The 17,449-nt window shown below is 42.2% G+C and overlaps 1 protein-coding gene across 15 annotated transcripts in view; it reads right to left on the bottom strand.

Moving 5' to 3' along the window:
• gab1 (GRB2-associated binding protein 1) overlaps positions 1 to 17,449 on the bottom strand; it is a 92,940-nt gene that overhangs the window by 22,688 nt on the left and 52,803 nt on the right. For 12 of the 15 annotated variants that reach the window (XR_015937378.1, XM_088633106.1, XM_088633104.1 and 9 more), the window contains 4 exons: positions 9,219 to 9,513; positions 4,305 to 4,506; positions 3,882 to 3,971; positions 2,027 to 2,661 (listed from right to left, as the gene is read on the bottom strand). Coding sequence is in view for 14 of the 15 variants with exons in the window: in XM_088633106.1 (XP_088489232.1) it covers positions 2,027 to 2,661; positions 3,882 to 3,971; positions 4,305 to 4,506; positions 9,219 to 9,513 (1,222 nt within the window). In the remaining variant the exon portion in view is untranslated. The remainder of the gene's footprint in view (positions 1 to 2,026; positions 2,662 to 3,881; positions 3,972 to 4,304; positions 4,507 to 9,218; positions 9,514 to 17,449) is intronic. The other 3 variants (XM_088633111.1, XM_088633108.1, XM_088633110.1) reach the window with 2 other exon arrangements.

The raw sequence follows: 17,449 nt of genomic DNA, 5'->3' as shown, positions 1-17,449 counted from the left end.
TTTATTTTTAATTGTTGTTGTTGTTCCGGTTGTCATTCTGTAAAGCACTTTGAGAAGCCACCTTTAAAGGCGCTATATCAAATAAAGTTTATTATAATATTCATATTATGTGTATGAGTGTGTGCGCAGATTTTCTGGAGTTCCTATGAGAAGATGACTTGTAGGTGGTACTTGGATGCTTTGGTTTGATCAGGGGTGGTACTTGGTCCAAAAAGTTTGAGAATGACTGTGTTAACAGATTAATCTTTTCAGCAGGAGCCCTAATTGGAAATTGTCCAGTCCAAAGTAAACCTTGCATCTGAGCATCCAGTACAGAGAGGAATGTACACCAATGAAGGAGTGACTGCTAAAAGCTAAATAAAATAATTTTCAATAATACCTCCACTGCCTAGAATGTAACTTGGTCATTTCAGTTTCTCTTGTAAAAAACTAAATGGACTGACAACACTTTATTTAAGCAACTCCAGTAAGTGGTAGCTTAGTGAATTATGTAATCACAAGACAAATACAAAAGGACACAGTCCTTTTGCTAAAGGGCCCATAAAGTAATTTTTTTCCATCTGGCTACATTTCAGATGAATCGGAAAGACATTCAGATGTACAGTAGATGTAAGCCTGCAGCACTCATCATTTTCACCATCCGATGAACAAGTACTGTTTGCGATCCTGACCATGACAAAGTCCATGTTTCTACCCAATTTGTGGTACCGATTTATTTTTATCTGACTGGACTGAGTGTCCTGGCACCTTTCATACACTCTGCAACTCACAACTGGCAGCACACTGAAGCTAAGCAGGTGTGAGCCAGGTCAGTACCTGGATGCGGTCCATGTAAGTCCTAATGCCCCAGTGTAGTGATGGGGACACTATACTGTAAACCGACGCTGTCCTTTGGATGAGACGTAAAACCAAAGTCCTGACTCTCTGTGGTCATTAAAAATCCCAGGGCGTTTCTCGAAAAGAGTAGGGGTGTAACCCAGACGTCCTGGCCAAATGTCCCATTGGCCCTTACCAATCACGGCCTCCTTATAATCACCCTCTATTTATTGGCTTCATTACTCTGATCTCCTCCCCACTGATAGCTGGTGTGTGGTGAGCGTTCTGGCGCACTATGGCTGCCGTCACATCATCCAGGTGGATGCTGCACATTGGTGGTGGTGGAGGGGAGTCCCCATTACCTGTAAAGCGCTTTGAGTGGAGTGTCCAGATAAGCACCATTTAAGTGTAAGCAATTATTATTATTAATTAAACTGAAATGAAGTCTGTGGTTATGTTTGTCACATTTACAGTACCCAAGACCATAAAAGGGGCATCTTGCTCTTTTATGAAGTTACTTTTCATTTTCAGTTTGAGTAACACTTTGAAAACTAAGGAAGAATAGATCTGGGGACAGGGTAAGTGATATGAGTGGCCAATACATGTCTGAGCCAACACAAACTTCCTTAAACTTAAACTTGTCTGCTCAAGATGAAGCTACACAAATGCTAAAGGAAGGAACTTCATTGTAGCTTTGGATTTTTCCAACAGGGAAAAAATGCTATGCAGTGCTATCAAACACAAAAGTATTTTAGCACCCAAACCTTAACATGAATATCTAAATTAGGAAAAAAACATCTCTGTATATCCTCCAATCAGTGCTGAAGCTCCTGAACTGAAACTACAAAAAAAAACTACAGTATCAACTTTAAACAATAACTAAAAACCCAACCTATTTCACCTCATCCAGTGCATGTCATGTCATCTGAATGTGGTCTGTATTGCTGAAAATCAGCTTTTTTTCTCAGGGTATAAAAAGATTCTGGACCATCCATCCAAAACAGCGTGCTTATTAAATAAAACTTCCTATAAATTTCCATCTTTAGCTCAATTTCAGTACAGAGAGGCACCTTGACAAACCCACTTCACATGCCAGTGTGTTTACGGGCCTTTCTGAGGGCAGCTAACCATGAGCAGTGCCGAGCAAAACTCAGAGAGACTTAAGACAGGACTCCTGGTAGCAGCTAAGTGGGAGGTCGGTCAGACTGACCTTTCCACAGGCGCGAGTCCATGCTGGCGATGGTGTTGCTGCGTAAAGACTTGCTTCCTGCACTGGAGGGCACGGAGTAGTTATTGTCCATCTCGGAGGCAGAACGGGGGGCGGCATAAGTTTCTGTAGGGGAACGTTCAGAAGGGGCAGTGAGGGAGGGCTTTGGGGGCCGAGGAGGGGGTACTTCCGGTAGGGAGGAAGCTTGTCCTACCACAGCACCTTCAGGGCAAGATGTCCTGGGGATCTGGTATGTGGCGCCCCCGCCTGGGGTGGGAGGAATGTCGTAGCTGATGGAGACCTGCCTCATCTGCATCTCCACAGAGGATTTGCGGGAGGGCGTGTTGAAGACGTAGACTTCTGCCCCGGATTCGGGGTCCTGCACAGGAGGCGAGGAGGCAGCCTTGGGCGCCAGCACCGTTTCCTGGGAGTAGCTGCGCGGGAGGCTGTACTGGCTGGACTCCGCGGAGAGGGAGGCGCTGCGGGACGTGGGCGAGTCGTAGAGGCAGGGCGGCTGGGGAAAGTAACCGTTGACGGAGGCGTGTTTGGAGGCAGAGGCGGCCGGGGGCTTGTGCGCGGGAAGGTTGTCGTTGCAGTCCGTCTCTGAGGAGGTGGACTTGGACGAGTCCGCGTGGGGCCTGAAGAATGCAGCACCAGAGAGGGGGGGGGGAAACACGAATTAACTCACAGCTAGGTCACAGGTAGTGGAAAGTTCTTGTTTTAGCAAGCAAGCAGGGTAGCATAATGAGCAATCCTTTGATCTTATTTAATCTAATATTTCATCTATTCATTCACATCATTTAAAAAAAAACCTCAGATTATACTTTCAATGTATTAAAATGTATTAAAAGACCTGTGAAACAAGATAATAAAATTATTCCTGTAAAACAGAAAAACAAAATACAATTTTTTGGGGGTGTTGAATACAACCATCTTATTCCAACCTTTATGCAACTTCCAAAAATAAAAGCTCTGTTAATACACTGCTATTTTCCATCATAAATTTGGAGAAAAAAAAAGTGAGCCACCTCACCATTATCACCTCTTAAAGCTGAAGACACAAACTTAGCTCAGGCAAGTATAGCACAATTAATAACAATAATAAGAAATCCTTGCATTGCATGGCACTTTTCCTCTCAAAAGTTCTCAAAGCACTTCAAATACAGAAGAGGGATACCTTTATTCATCCCTGCAATGCAGCATTTACATCAGATGAAGTAATTTCTCAGCTCTTTACCAACTGAATTATAGAAAGAAGGTCCACCAACACCACATACAGCAGAAGCCTGACCATACTTGCAGGTCCTCCAGAACTGCCTAGGCCCTTTCTTGCTTATCTTATTTGTTTTAGATGAGGTTGTAGGTGTAGATCATGATGCAAGATGGTAATACTGTACTTCACAGGATAAAACTTTCACTTTGACATATTTGACAATATAACTGAGAACATGCATGAAAAGATCCAGATATAATTCACAGGCTTTTATCTGTTCCAACTCTTATCACAGCTCAAATGAAAACCACCCAAGTGCACACTCTCCCCTGGTTATGTTTTTACATTAGTTTTCGAACTGCCGTCTTGTTTCGAAATCCACACGTGCAAAAACAAACCACATGCAGCCAGAACAGCAGGGAAACTAAACCTGAGTCTTAAATATTCAATCAAGCGAGACAGAGATGTTGAGAGACAAAAAAAAACAAAGATCGCGCCATTCAACACACTTCAATGCAACAAACAAGAGCGAGCGGGGCTGGTACAAGAGCACACGCTGGGGAGAAGAGTGAGCAGAGGTTAGTGCCTAAGACTGTGTCCAGCAGCAGCATGCTTGTGTTCAGCACAGCACATGGCCACACTCACAGGCTGGCTGAGGGAGCCTTTTTGCTCTCGCACTGCTCAAGGAGCAAGTACTCTTCGTCGCCTTCTTCTGTGGCGAAAGACGAGGCTAGACTAACACGCAGAAAAGGGAAAGAGATTCGGAGATGAAAGTGAAGCAGGGCTTTTTGAAAGGTAGCACAGGAACACAGACAGTCATCACATATGACACGTTACTAGGCTGGGAAAATTGTTCCCCAGAAAAAAAGATAGTAAAGGTACAGGGGAAAAAAGGGAACTAAACTGAGATGACATGCTATGAAACAATTTTTTCGAATACAGCTCTCATGGTTAAATGCCATTTTACTTCTCTTGAGTACACACTTTCATTGCCTTTGTAACAATCATGTAAGTAAGTGGATTCCCCTCTGCTACTGCACGTAAGCCAAGCGTGACGCAGCACCTCACCTGGCGGGCTCAGGCTTCTTGCTCTCGCAGTTGGACAGCCACAGGTAGTCCATGCTAGTCGAGGGCTCCAGGTGGCGGATGCTGACGGGCTGATAGGGTGGAGGCACACTGCTGATGGGTGAGGCATCCATGCTGGGCAGGCTAGGTTGCAGTGGTACATCCACAGACATACTGCTGGATGGGTTTGAGGGCTTCACTGAGTCTTAGGAAAAACAAGAAATAAAACATTCCTTTGAGGTGGTATGGTATTACACAAGAACAGAAAGGTTATAAATCATGAGGAGTCCATTAGGCACATCTAGCTTATTTGACAGCTAGTAGCTACTTGATCCAAATCCCAAAGCTCAAAATGCAAAACAAATCATGCACAAGCCTACAATTTGTACCTGTCACAGTAATACGCCTCTATGGACCTTAAAAATAAAATTGGCAACTATGAAACAACAGATGTCACTCTAAGACTGAAATTTTACTTGAAACTATGAAGAAGTGAAGAGGGCAAAGCAGATTTAGAGTTGTGCATTAACTTTTCAATATCCTTCACTACAAAATAATATCCATAGGGGCAGTCTGAGATTCTGATGCAGATTAACTGAAATGCTTACAGAACTCCTGACCTACGGGAAAACTTCATAGCTGTATTACAGTAGGTGAAAGCTGCAGATTAGTGCTTCTACAGTTATTTGCTTTTGTTTGCCATCTGTGGTCTCCTATGATGCGATTCAGCAGAACCTACTGAGGTGTCACAGATGCTTTTAATTAAAAATCTGGCTCTGTAAAGGGCTGACCACAGAGGACAAGATACACACCTTCGAAAGAATGCAAAAAGAGTTATATAGCCAGGCTTCTCTCTCAACCTTATCCAAAAAAATGACATTTATTTAGATATTTAGCTTCAATCTAAGCCCTGAACTAGAACTCTAAGGTCCATGCTTCCCAGGGTTGCAAGATGTTCAAGGCCACATATTTTCCAGATGGAAAAAGCCCCCACATGCCTGGAGTACTGAATTATTAACCAAATCTTACCTTGTCCTTCTATCAGCATACCCATCTTTTCATAGAAATCATGTTACACAGCAAGGAAAGACACTTCTGTGGTTTCAGCACTGCACTCAACCAAATATTGCACACCTAAAATGACCTCAGACCCCTATCAAACCATACCTAAGATGGTAAGCATCAAATAATCCACCTAAAAAACATCTTCCTAACTCGCATACCTAGACAAAATACAGTATTCCGAAGATAGCCTTGGCTGTCCACAGAACAGTTCAGCATCCTTGCTGCTCACTTGGCTGCAGTATTTCAAACTTTACACTCATTCTAATAACAACAATAGGAAAAGGCGCTGGAGGTCATGGAAACCAAACGTAAAATTTAACAAGTAAAGAAGCCAGTAAAACTAATTTCATGATTTGAGGCATCCAAAAAACTGAGGACCCCTTGTATCACTCACGCATTTTAAATAATTCCTGTTAAATAACCACAGTTTCTATCAGCAACTTGTGATATTAAGATTGACATTTGTGCCACTGAGCCTGCTCTGTGTCACATCTATTTGTTTTTAAGTGTTCATTATTTTCCCTGTCAAAAACCAATTAATCCCACACAGCGTTTCCTCAAGGTCTCGTCGGTGTTTTCATTCCAGGGCTGTTACGTGCTGCTCTCTATTCAGCGGTGCTCTCCCAGCGCACATTCTTCACGATGCAGAGCACCTGTGACTCACTCTCGCAAAAGCACTGCCATCTCAAGGACAGGCAGGCAAGCAGGCAGGCCAGGGTCTCTCTGTTCACTTGTTTTCTGTCTGAATGCTGATTCACGCTAGCAGCGGGAAAATCCCCTTCTCTTAATTCCCTCTCCCCACCCACACTGGCACCGAGGCAGCAGCACCAGGCTTCGTGTCCATCCACAATGGTCTGACATTTACAAAAGCCTGCCGCGTCTGGCTGGGGGCGGGAAGTGGGTTGAAGACTCTAATTATACCCCTCAGCAATCCCCCCCCCCCAAAGCCCCTGCCTTTCTAAGATTTTTTTATTATCCATGGGCAATTGAAGAATCACCAAGGACACTCTGGAGGCTTTCCCAATAGCTGAAAGGAGTGACTGATGCTTGCTTTTCAGTGGGGTCAGATTGCATTTAACAGTGTGTCACCTAGCTGTAACTAACTGGCACAAGATTATTGTAAATCTAAAAATCCTGGGAAACCAGATGTGCCAAATAGTTACCAATGAAGAGAGCGATGATGAACACTTAAGTTAAATATTCAATGCTTTAACAAGCAGTGCTGATTCTTTTATCTTTCAACATGATTTGATTTTTTAAAAAAGCACTGAAGATCCCAGGTGGCGATACTCTTAGCAGTCAGTGGAAACGCAACCCCTGATCTAGAGAGGTCTCTGGAAGCAACGGAATTTTGGTTCCTGCACAGGAAAGAGACTGCTGCCTCTTCAAGCCTCAAGATGGAGGATAAACAATCCCTTTTTATGATAAATGCTCCAAATAAAAAGTTGTGGGAGTGCACTTTAACCTTCACACCATATGTATGACACTACACTGCTCATAGCAAATTCATCTCATGATCTGAGGCTCCCAAAAAACTGGGAACACCTTGTATCACGCCCCCTAGATAACTAAACTAGAAGTTTAAGTTATTGTAGCTTTACAAGACGAACTGCATGATTTTGATACATTCATACATTCTCTTGTATCTAAAAAAATCTGGTTTTCAAGCTTTAAATCAACAATCTTATCAGATTTTTGTTTTTTACTTTTTATGTTACGTTCCTACACTACTTTTTTACCTTCCTTCACTGTTTTTTGTTCTCCTTCAGTGGCATTCAATCTACGTATACACATTAAGCTGTATTTTTCCTTTAATGTTTTTTTTCAGTTTTACAGCATGGGATACCAATTTAACCTATTCTGGTAAATCTGTCACAAAAAAATGGTACAGAATTAAAATAATACATGTAAATAATTCAGTATAAAAATTATGAAGCACAGGATGGGGTAATGCTAGGAAATGGATCTTAAAGGATGCCTTTTGCCTCATTAGAGGCATTGTTTGCGCTATGCTATGTCATTTTAAGCTTTTTCCTGTCCTGGCCTATATACTGACCAAAATAGGACAGTGCAATGTAGCCTGTTCCTTCCGAAGAGGGTAAATGATTGACTCCGTCCTGGCCATTCGATTCAGATTGGAATCCTGACCTCAAGCTGTGAAAGCTGAGACAAATATGCATCTTGCCAGGCATCCCCCTTCAAAGCTCATGGCAACTTTCAAAGGTACCGCTCATTCAGGGAACCGAACTTCAGCCTTTACCACACAACACTGTACCTATCCTGCACTGTGCGAGAGACTTAAATGACACTGTACACCTCTTTACTGTAACATATACATTTGTGACGGCCGTCCATCAAATCTTTTTTCAGTAACAGCATTATGCTTAGATGGTCACTGTTTATTTTTTACTATTCTGAGAAAAGCAGGTTCTATTCACCCTGCAGTTATCAAGTCATGTAAAGGTGTTCAAGGCTCCTCAGTGTTTCTGCAGAAGAAAGCAACAGCGACTTCATTAACAGCTGGTGACGTGCCAAGACACACGACTGGTACCCCATCCTTGTCCACAACACTCCAAGGCAACATTTAAATCTCTGGGCAGGAAATACTGAGGAGCCTGCACTGTTCTATCACTATTTAGACTGAAAAAAACGGAAACTGTGATGACAGTACACAAACATATTAAACAAGACCCTTTGAGTATTTTTGTATTAACCGGTATCTGAAGGCCTTTCGAGGACATGGATGGGTTTTCAGTAGTCTGGATTACTGCGTTTCTGGGATGAAGTCCGAGAAACTTATTTAAGCCACACAGTCATGTGATACTTAACAGCACCGATTTGCTTGCCTGTGTCCACAGGATTTGCATGCCCTGTTAGTTTTGAGTAAATGAGCACATACAGCCATGTTGGTGTATCCAGCCAACACAGCAGACAAATTCTGGCATGGTCACAAAACAAACCACAAGAAACGGTGCTCAGTAATTATTTGTGGAGAGCAGAGGAAAGAAAAATGCCCACAAGGAGCCAAGTTTTATCAGCCTAGTTCCTAAATATTTTTGCACTGCATGCCAGTTGAACATCTGAGCCATTTACTATTCGCTACTAGCAAACTGTATTTTATTTTCAGTTAGCTTCTGGATCTAACACACAACTACTCCCTTCACCGCAGACAGGTTTGAAAGCACTCTCAATGAATAAAGATGCATATTTTCCATTGAGTATAGCAACAAGACTACAGGATTACAAGAGATGTAAGAAGTGAGGGGCAGCAGTGTTCAGGCAGCCATGATTGCAGTGGGTCAACCGAGAGCTTCTTTTCATTCCACTGCAAAGCTCCTTCACTGCAGCTCCTGCGCCATTCAGTACAGGGTCTCTACAAAGGAGGCGTCGACCGAGTGCTAGATCACGCCAAATTCGAAGGTGGGGTTTGCCACTAAGCCACTAAGACAACAGGAGTCATCTAATGACCAGTGGCCTTAAAAGGCATCCTTTTTAATGTTTCTTTATTAGCCCTATACAATTTCTTGCATTAGGAATTCGTCTTTTGGCATACCCCAGCTTTTCTCCATGGAGACACAGACAGGGAGAGAAGCTTGGGGTCAGAGCGCAGGGTCATTGTACGGCGCCCCTGGAGCAGTTAGGGTTAAGGGCCTTGCTCAGGGGTCCAATGGAGTAGGATTCCTCTGCCGGCCACGGGATTTGAACCGGCAACCTTCCAGTCACAGGCGCAGATCCTGAGCCGCAGAGCCACCGCTCCGCCTTTGCCACAGAGCCACTGCTTTTTTTCCTGTAGGTAAAATTCAATACATTCTCATAAGCTGTTCTAAGCCAAAACTTTCTCACGTTCTTTACCTTCATCGGTAGGGTTAAACCCACAGATGTCACATATGCTTCTGACCCACTTATTCATCTCCTCCTCTGTGTCCGCTACCAAGTAGAAGACCCGGTCAATGGTCTTAATGTCAAAAATGAAGCTGTGCTCAAGGTCCTTCTTGTTGAACGTCAGTCCAGCATCCACTTGCTCGCAAAGATTCAGGTCGATGACGCGGATGGGTTTCTTGGCGTGGTCATTTTTGTAGTACTCCAACACATCCGGGTCCCCAGTGAGACGCCCACTGCGCAGAACAAACCACCTTTTCTTCCATGCCTGAGGAACAGACCAAAACACTTGATTAGAAACCAATGGATTCAAAGGGAAACTCTTCACGCTCCTACTTCAAGAACATTAAAATGGCCCAAGATTCCAAACAAATAACCTTTCTGCCCAAGAAAGACCTTAATGTTGAGGTTATGACAGCACTAGAGACATTGAAAAGCACTGATGGCCAAAAACAGATGTACAGTTTTATTAACAGTCTAAGTTTCTATCACAACAACCAAGAAGGGAAAAAAAAACTGTACTCAAAAGAAGAGATATTCACGGCAATATTTCAAATGACATCCACTGCAGACAAAGAGTGTGGGATGAGAAAATAGTGGAGAAATCTTACGATCACATTATGTACTTTGTTGAAGGCAAAATAACTACTGCGATGGGCAATGCTGTTATCTCAGCTTGCTTCAAAATACACTTAAAGAGATTAGTCATAATACCGAATAATGAACCTGACACTTCCTCAGGCTTCAGTACTCCAGGAAATATAATAGCCAACAGTCTTAACCTAGATTACAGTGAGTTCTTTCCCCATTGCATCAGACTCAAATGTATTGGTTTCACCTTGTTGAAGCTAGTTAATGGCCAGGCGCTAACGGTGTGGACTGTGCTTTATCTGTGTGGTTGCTTGGAGCTTTTCCAACTGATATTCTCTTTAATATCAACAGACTAGGTAGTTACTCATTGTTTCTGCTGGAATGTAGCCATCCATAGCTTTCTAATTAGTTGTGCACCTGATAGGTTCAGTGGAAAAAAAATCTCAGTAAAGCAGTGTTTTAAAGGACAGTACAGGGAAATGCACAGCCCTGTACCCTGTGGGTGACCTCACAGATTCTGAGGACTGACAGGGCAGCCAGTATATACTGTAGAAAGGTACACTCTTTAGTCAGACTTCAGTGATCTCTAATAAAGGAGATATTTTTAAAAGTAAGTTTGGACAAACATTACAGAAACATTGGTATGGTCTTTTCCCGCCCCGAACAACAGTAAAGGTACATGTAAAAGAATGTTGTAGTGCCATTTCAATCATATCCAATGCAAGCAACACACCTTTGCTTTGAAATTAAAAACTAATACCAACACTAGCTAATGACCACTCAAGGAAAAACACTGGAATTTAAGGAATGTGATTTGAACCATTGTTTTTTATTAGAAAATTTTAGCCGGCTTAACAATGTGATTCTTTTTTCTTTGCTGTTTTTCCAACTACAGGGCCTCTTTGTTAGGAAGCCAAGATTAGCTCAGAGAGCATCACCCCATCCCGTCAACAAACAAGAGAGCTGAACCAACAGAAATAAACATCCACAGGAATGGCTCTCTGCTGCCAATCAAAACATGCCTGATCTGCAGGCACAGAGCACCACCGTATCAGCCCCTACACTCCTGACAGGGACTGCAACTCATGTCATAGAACTTCTTCCAATATCAGCGTTCTGTGTGCAGCGAGACTCTCTCGCAATATTGCCTTTGGTACAGCACACCCTGCCAGTCTCCCTGATTTACGAACCAGACTCCTGAAGCTCAAATCTTTCACTTCACGTATGAGCTAAAACAGCAGGTCTTCCAGCTGTTTCCGGGGAATTTAAATCGCAACGTTTGTTTCTGTAGATCAAAACAAAAACAGCAAGAAGTACCGACGATTATAATTATAATAATCAGAATAATAATAGCTTACACTTATATAGCACTTTTCTGGACACTCCACTCAAAGCGCTTTACAGGTAATGGGGACTCCACTCCACCACCACCAATGTGCAGCATCCACCTGGATGATGCGACGGCAGCCATAGTGCGCCAGAACGCTCACCACACATCAGCTATCAATGGGGAGGAGAGCAGAGTAATGAAGCCAATTCATAGATGGGGATTATTAGGAGGCCATGATCGGTAAGGGCCAATGGGAAATTTGGCCAGGACACCGGGGTTACACCCCTACTCTTTTCGAGAAATACCCTGAGATTTTTAATGACCACAGAGAGTCAGGACCTCTGTTTTATGTCTCATCCGAAGGACGGCACCTGTTTACAATAAAGTGTCCCTGTCACTATACTGGGGCATTAGGACCCACATGGACCGCAGGGTGAGCGCCTCCCTGCTGGCCCCACTAACACCTCTTCCAGCAGCAACCTTTTTCCCAGGAGGTCTCCCAACCAGGTACTGACCAGGCTCACACCTGCTTAGCTTCAGTGGGTTGCCAGTTGTGAGTTGCAGGGTGATATGGCTGCTGGCTGATATGGCTGTTCACTAGATTTAAACCACAAATGATGCCTTCTCAGATTTACTTTCAAGATGAGACATTGTGCAGCTGATGTTCAAGGCAGACACACCAAAAAAAAAAGCCAGCCACAGAAAAGCAATCCTAATGGTGTCAACACAATCTGCTGGGCTGCACCTTGCCACTGCATAACGAATGACCTCTGAGGACATGAATAAGGATTTCCTTGTGCCTCCTGTGAAACGATACACCGGGGCACTGATCCAGTACCTGACAAAGCACTTTAGATTTCCTTGGGGATGAGCAGTTTGGGGGTACTACTGGCTCTCCCTTTACTAAAGTGTTAATGGATCGAGCTGCTCTGAACAGCTGCTTGCATGAAGCCTAGCAAGGAAGAGGAGTTCACACACAGTTTAGAATTCAGGGACTCCAGGGGGACCAGGAGACAGAACACCCATCCTGCAGGATGGAACTAAGAGCAACAGGATCAGTTCTGTAAATCAGCCACAGGGCTGCGGACTGCATTGTACCTGCTCTGGAAAAAAAAAATAAAACGCTTCCTTTCAACAGCCAGTTACAGCTAGAAAAAAAAAGTTACTTCAAAAGTGATCGGGAGCTTTGTTTCTTTACAGAGGACATAAAACAGGCTCGGCAAAAGCTTTTCTTTTCAATATTCACAGGAAAACATGCAGTCTGTGGGCACGTAGATTTGGATGATCGGATCCAAGTCTTGTCAGGAATAACACTGCTGAGACAAATACCGGAATGATCAAACAAACATCATTTTGCATGGATTTCAAAGCAGAAACAAAACGTCTGCCTGCCAGACGTGCATCATTTAAAGACAAATTTGCACGCAAGGCTTTTCAAACAACTTACTGTAAATCTAAAAATATAAGTGCTATCACCTGCTATTCTATTGAAGCTGGTGTCTTTCAGATGTACAGAAGGAAGAAGTCAAATTCATAAAGACACCTTAAGTATTTGAGTACAGTGCTTGCTACCAAGCCAAATCAAATATTTCTCTGCACAGAGGCTTTATGGTATCTCAAAGCAAAAGCAAGGAGATACAGTAAAGAAACAAGGAGACTTAACACTGAAACTTGAAAGGAATATAATCAGTTACCAGCAAAATACTAAGCATAAGCATATTGACAGTGTTTATATATTTAACAATCTAAAAAATTAAAGACAGTAAATGCATTGTGCAGTTTATCGTTTCACATACTGCACAACAAGCTACAACAAGGTGATCGAGGAAGCAAAAAGAAAAATGCAACGTAATGTCTGGAGCGTCTCTAATTACTCTTGTGCTGTGATAGAGCGAGGTAAAGCAGTCCTCGCTTGTAAGAGATCTTTGACAGACTTGTGTCAAAACAATGGGAACCAGAATCCTTCAGCTGCAACAAAGTTGAGGCATTAAAAGACACCACATTTTCACGTCAGTGTTGCATTCAGTGTTATTTTTCTCAAACAAAGTTTTACTTTAACTGCCACAACAGCTGATCTGTACTTTAAGGGTACAGAATAAACTGTAAGCTATTTCCGGATAAAGATAATAAACAGAGCTGCATGCTGGGTAAGTACAGAACAACATGACATTTTCAGTTTAGCTGGAATTCAGAGGTGTGGCTAGACTAGCGACTTGGCCTTGAAAGTCCTGCCATCACACACTGCTGACTGTAGACAGAATTGCACATCAGTAACTGACACTGCACTCTGTCAAGCACAAATCTGTACCGATTTTTAATTTTGGTTCAAAAAGAAGGATATTTTTATATGCTTTTGTGCCAATAAAATATGTTTAGATATTGTCAGCTGCCACCTTCCCCGTTCAAAAATGTAAGAATTCAGCAACACAACAGCAAATGAAAGCAACAGTAGAGGGAAAAGGTCTCAGGATAATAAAAGAAAACTTCTAGATGAAGAAAGTGAAATGACAAGTTGATTAAGTGAATGGTTCATTTAGGTGTTGATCGTGATAGAAATACAACATGACACAGATGTAGCTTAGAAAAGGCAGTAGTATTACATGAATTATATTTTAAATGCTTCTATCTTCAGGTCATATGATGGTATACAATTACAAGAAGTAATTGTATTTAAGAAAACAATTTTATTCAATTCGTAGACTGTTAACTTTTGCAAGAGTCAATCAAAATGGGAATAGTATCCATTGACTGGAACTTTCTAATGTAGTGCTCATACAGAGAAAGGAGACAAAACCAAACCAATTATAGACCACTAAGCCAAATGTTACAAGATTATGGAAACAATAATTAAAACTAGATCTCTTTATGTATTGAGACACGATTGAGAGAAGTGGCCCCTGTTCTACCTAATTTATGTTAAATGACCTGGAATCTCTTATGATTATTAAAACTAGATGTTTACAGATTACAACAAAACAGGAGAAATATTAAATAGTGTAGAAGCTGCAAAGGAAACTCAAAAAAAGAGACTTCAAGACAGGTCAGAAATGCAAGATAACTTAATGTAAACAATTCTAGTGTATCAACACGTATAAGGAGCAAAAATAACCTAAATACAAAATGGGAAATGCCGAAGCTTGAAGTGGCTTCTTGTGAAGACTTGTGTAGCTAAGAAAAAGACACCTTCTTGATAATATGGAGGAAGCAAATAAATGTCAAGTTAAAAACACAGAATGTAAATCAATTGATGTTATTCAAGTACTGTAGGTAGCTGCATCAGCGTGCAAAGGAATGAGTAAAGGTTCACTCCATGCTGAAAGGTAGAGAAAAAACAATGTTTTGGATGTGGAAAAAGCTGTGGAGAAATAAACCTTTACCTGTTCCTTTGCAATTTATGCTATTGAAGACTATGAGGGGATCCAAATTAGTATTGAAATTGCCAAAGGTCATGGTCAACTCAATGAAGAAGCAACAGTGAAACAAAAAAACGGGGGAAACAAATGGAAACTAAACGGAAGTCCATTTAAAACTGAAAACATCATACACGTCTCTTCACAAAGGGTTGTAACAGTCAATCAGCCATGTTGTTGAAACTGAACGAAACGCACAAATCAGTTGCTAGCAACTAAACGGCCTAGATGAGCCGACTGGCTTTTCCAAAGAACAGACAGCTGGCCATCCCTTGGGGGCTGTATTTCTAATGCTCCGGGGCCTTCAGCTGAAATTCTTCACACCAAGAAGATAAAAATGTGCCATAAGGCAAAACACATCCAAGGTCTTCTCAAACCTAATTCATTCATTAGTAGCACTTTTGCCTCACTGTTACACTTGTCCTCTTTTACAATTAAATGCTAAAAGAAGTACATGCAGCAACTCTGTGTTCACAGAGCTACCTGCCAAGAATAAAATGTCACAAGTCTCAGCTTTGCTTGATGAAGTTTCAGGGCAGATATGGCTGGAATTTATGTAGCTGCTTTCTCACAGTTTGTTCCAATCATTAATATATGCAGCACAGCAAAAAATAACGCTGAGGGAAATAATCAGATTGTTATATACCAACAATGAGATCGTACTACACAATTACACCTGTATGCGGGCGGCACGGTGCTGCAGTGGTTAGCATTGCTGCCTCACAGGGCTTGGACACTGAGTTCACCTCCTGGGGGGCTTTATGTGTGGAGTTTGTATGTTTTCCCCTACGTTCTGTGTTCACGTGTGTTTCCTTCAGGTGCTCTGGTTTCTTCCCACAGTCCCAAGACATACTGGTACTTTAATTGGCTCCTCATGAGCTGAGGGATATTTAAAACCCAGCTTAACAGAAGGGAAAATAAAAAAACTGGAAAATGAAATTTAAGATGTTTTGCTATTACTGCCACATTCTGAAAGCAGACTACTGCATCTTCCTAAATACGAAGACGCCAATTCTAATGCTGAAACACCCGTCACCAATCAATGAACAACTTGCTCTACTCAAACAGGAGCTGTTTTTTTTTTTAAAGAAAAATGCTAATATCCTTTTCTCCCTTCAGTTTCACCCATTTAGAATGAGGAACTCTGATTCACAGGGGCTCACTGCTTCAAGCCCCCTAACCAGGCGTGGAGAAATCAAGTCAAAACCGTCTAGGGGGGATTCTGACTTTGAGGCGTGCAGTCATAATCCCACAGATGGCAGCTTCACACCATTGGCTCCTCAGCCAGGCACAGACACCGAGGTGCAGATCAAGACACCTGCTTGCTAGTGCACTGCAATCTGTCCAGTGGAGCACAGCCTCTGCCTTGCAGGCAATGCCCAAGCTTACGGGAGCCCGCCTGGAATCTAGAATAAAGAAACTGACTTGAAATTTGATCAATACGTGAATTTTCATATTAGCACAAAAGCAGATCGCAGTTTCCAAATGTTTTCTTTAAAGCCTCTGTCAATAACAAAACTTGGGCTTGAGACTGGGACTCTCATTAGGGCATGTGGGCTGAAAATGGATAGTAGTGCTTGTTCTCTATGCCGTAATTCTAATATAATGTCAGTGACCCATTATTGTAATTGCCTGAATTTAATTTGTACCTGGGAATGACAAGAGGCCATTCGCCCATGCAGTCTGTTTGGATGGCAGAAACTAACTGATCCATGAATCTCATCCCGCCATTTTGTGAAAGAAGTCAGGGTACTGGCTTCAATAACACCACTGTGCAGCTTGTTCCACACTCCCACCACCCTTTGCGTAAAGGAGTGCCTCCAGTTTCAAACCACTTTTTAGGAGAAACTATGCAAAAGCCATATACCATACAAAAACAGCAGTGAAGAGTTTAAAAAACACTTTCACAGACAAAATTAAGTTTTTCTTCAAGATTAACAAGAAGTCTTGATATCATAAATACACTTTAATATTCAGTGAAAAGTATGTGGCCCCTTTTAAGATGTTCTGAATTTGTGCACATTTTCACCACTCAACATTGTCAGAGCTTCATGTGTCTCCTAGTGATACATAAAGGGAGCGGACAAATAACACCAATATTTGGTGCTCGTTTCATTTATTTCAGAGTCATCCAAAATCCAATGTTTCTGTGTAAAACTTTAACACCCCCGAAGTTCAGGACTTCAATTAAAGGAAAAACTAGGGCAAGTGTGTGAATACTTTATTAAACAATCAGGGTCTTCCCTATATCAAACTCACCAGCATTGATTCTCATCATCACAGTGAAGCTCTCGAGACAGAGAATTCAGAGGCCCATCATTCCCTGCTCAGTCTGGAAAAGCTTACAAAACCATTTCTAAAGCTCTGGGGATCTACTGGTCTGAGACAGTCGTGAAAATTCGTCGTTTAAATTACTTATGCCGCATGTCCTTTCTAAAAAAATCTTTTCTACAAAAGTACACCAACACCAGTACAATAGATTGCGAGACAGAAATACGTGGGGAGGGGGGGAAGGTGGACCTGGGACTTTGCTGTACTTGTTTTTTGGACTCTTTCTACTTTTGATGGGCATTTTACTAAACTTCCACAACTTGCATAATTAGGACCAAGACCTTCGCATTTTGCCTTGCTAGTCACTTCGTAAAGCTGCTCCCTTGCAGGACAATTCATTTCATTGTTCCAGGAGAATGCCAATACCATCAGTTTTTGCAAAGATTTGGAACAAACAAATCAAAGCATCAGCAAGGCAAGGTAATTTCACAGCAGCAAGACACAGCAAGTTTAATAAGGAGCTGATGAACAGAACTTCTGTAAGTCTACTCAATTTCCCCCACAGCACAGCTCCCCTGATGAAAAGTTCCTGCTGCTATAAC

Source organism: Lepisosteus platostomus, chromosome 1, assembly GCF_059453375.1.
Source record: "Lepisosteus platostomus isolate fLepPlt1 chromosome 1, fLepPlt1.hap1, whole genome shotgun sequence".
In the NCBI taxonomy this organism is placed as follows: domain Eukaryota; kingdom Metazoa; phylum Chordata; class Actinopteri; order Semionotiformes; family Lepisosteidae; genus Lepisosteus; species Lepisosteus platostomus.
The sequence above is the reverse complement of the archived record's forward strand: the minus strand, read 5'-3'. Positions and strand labels throughout refer to the sequence as shown.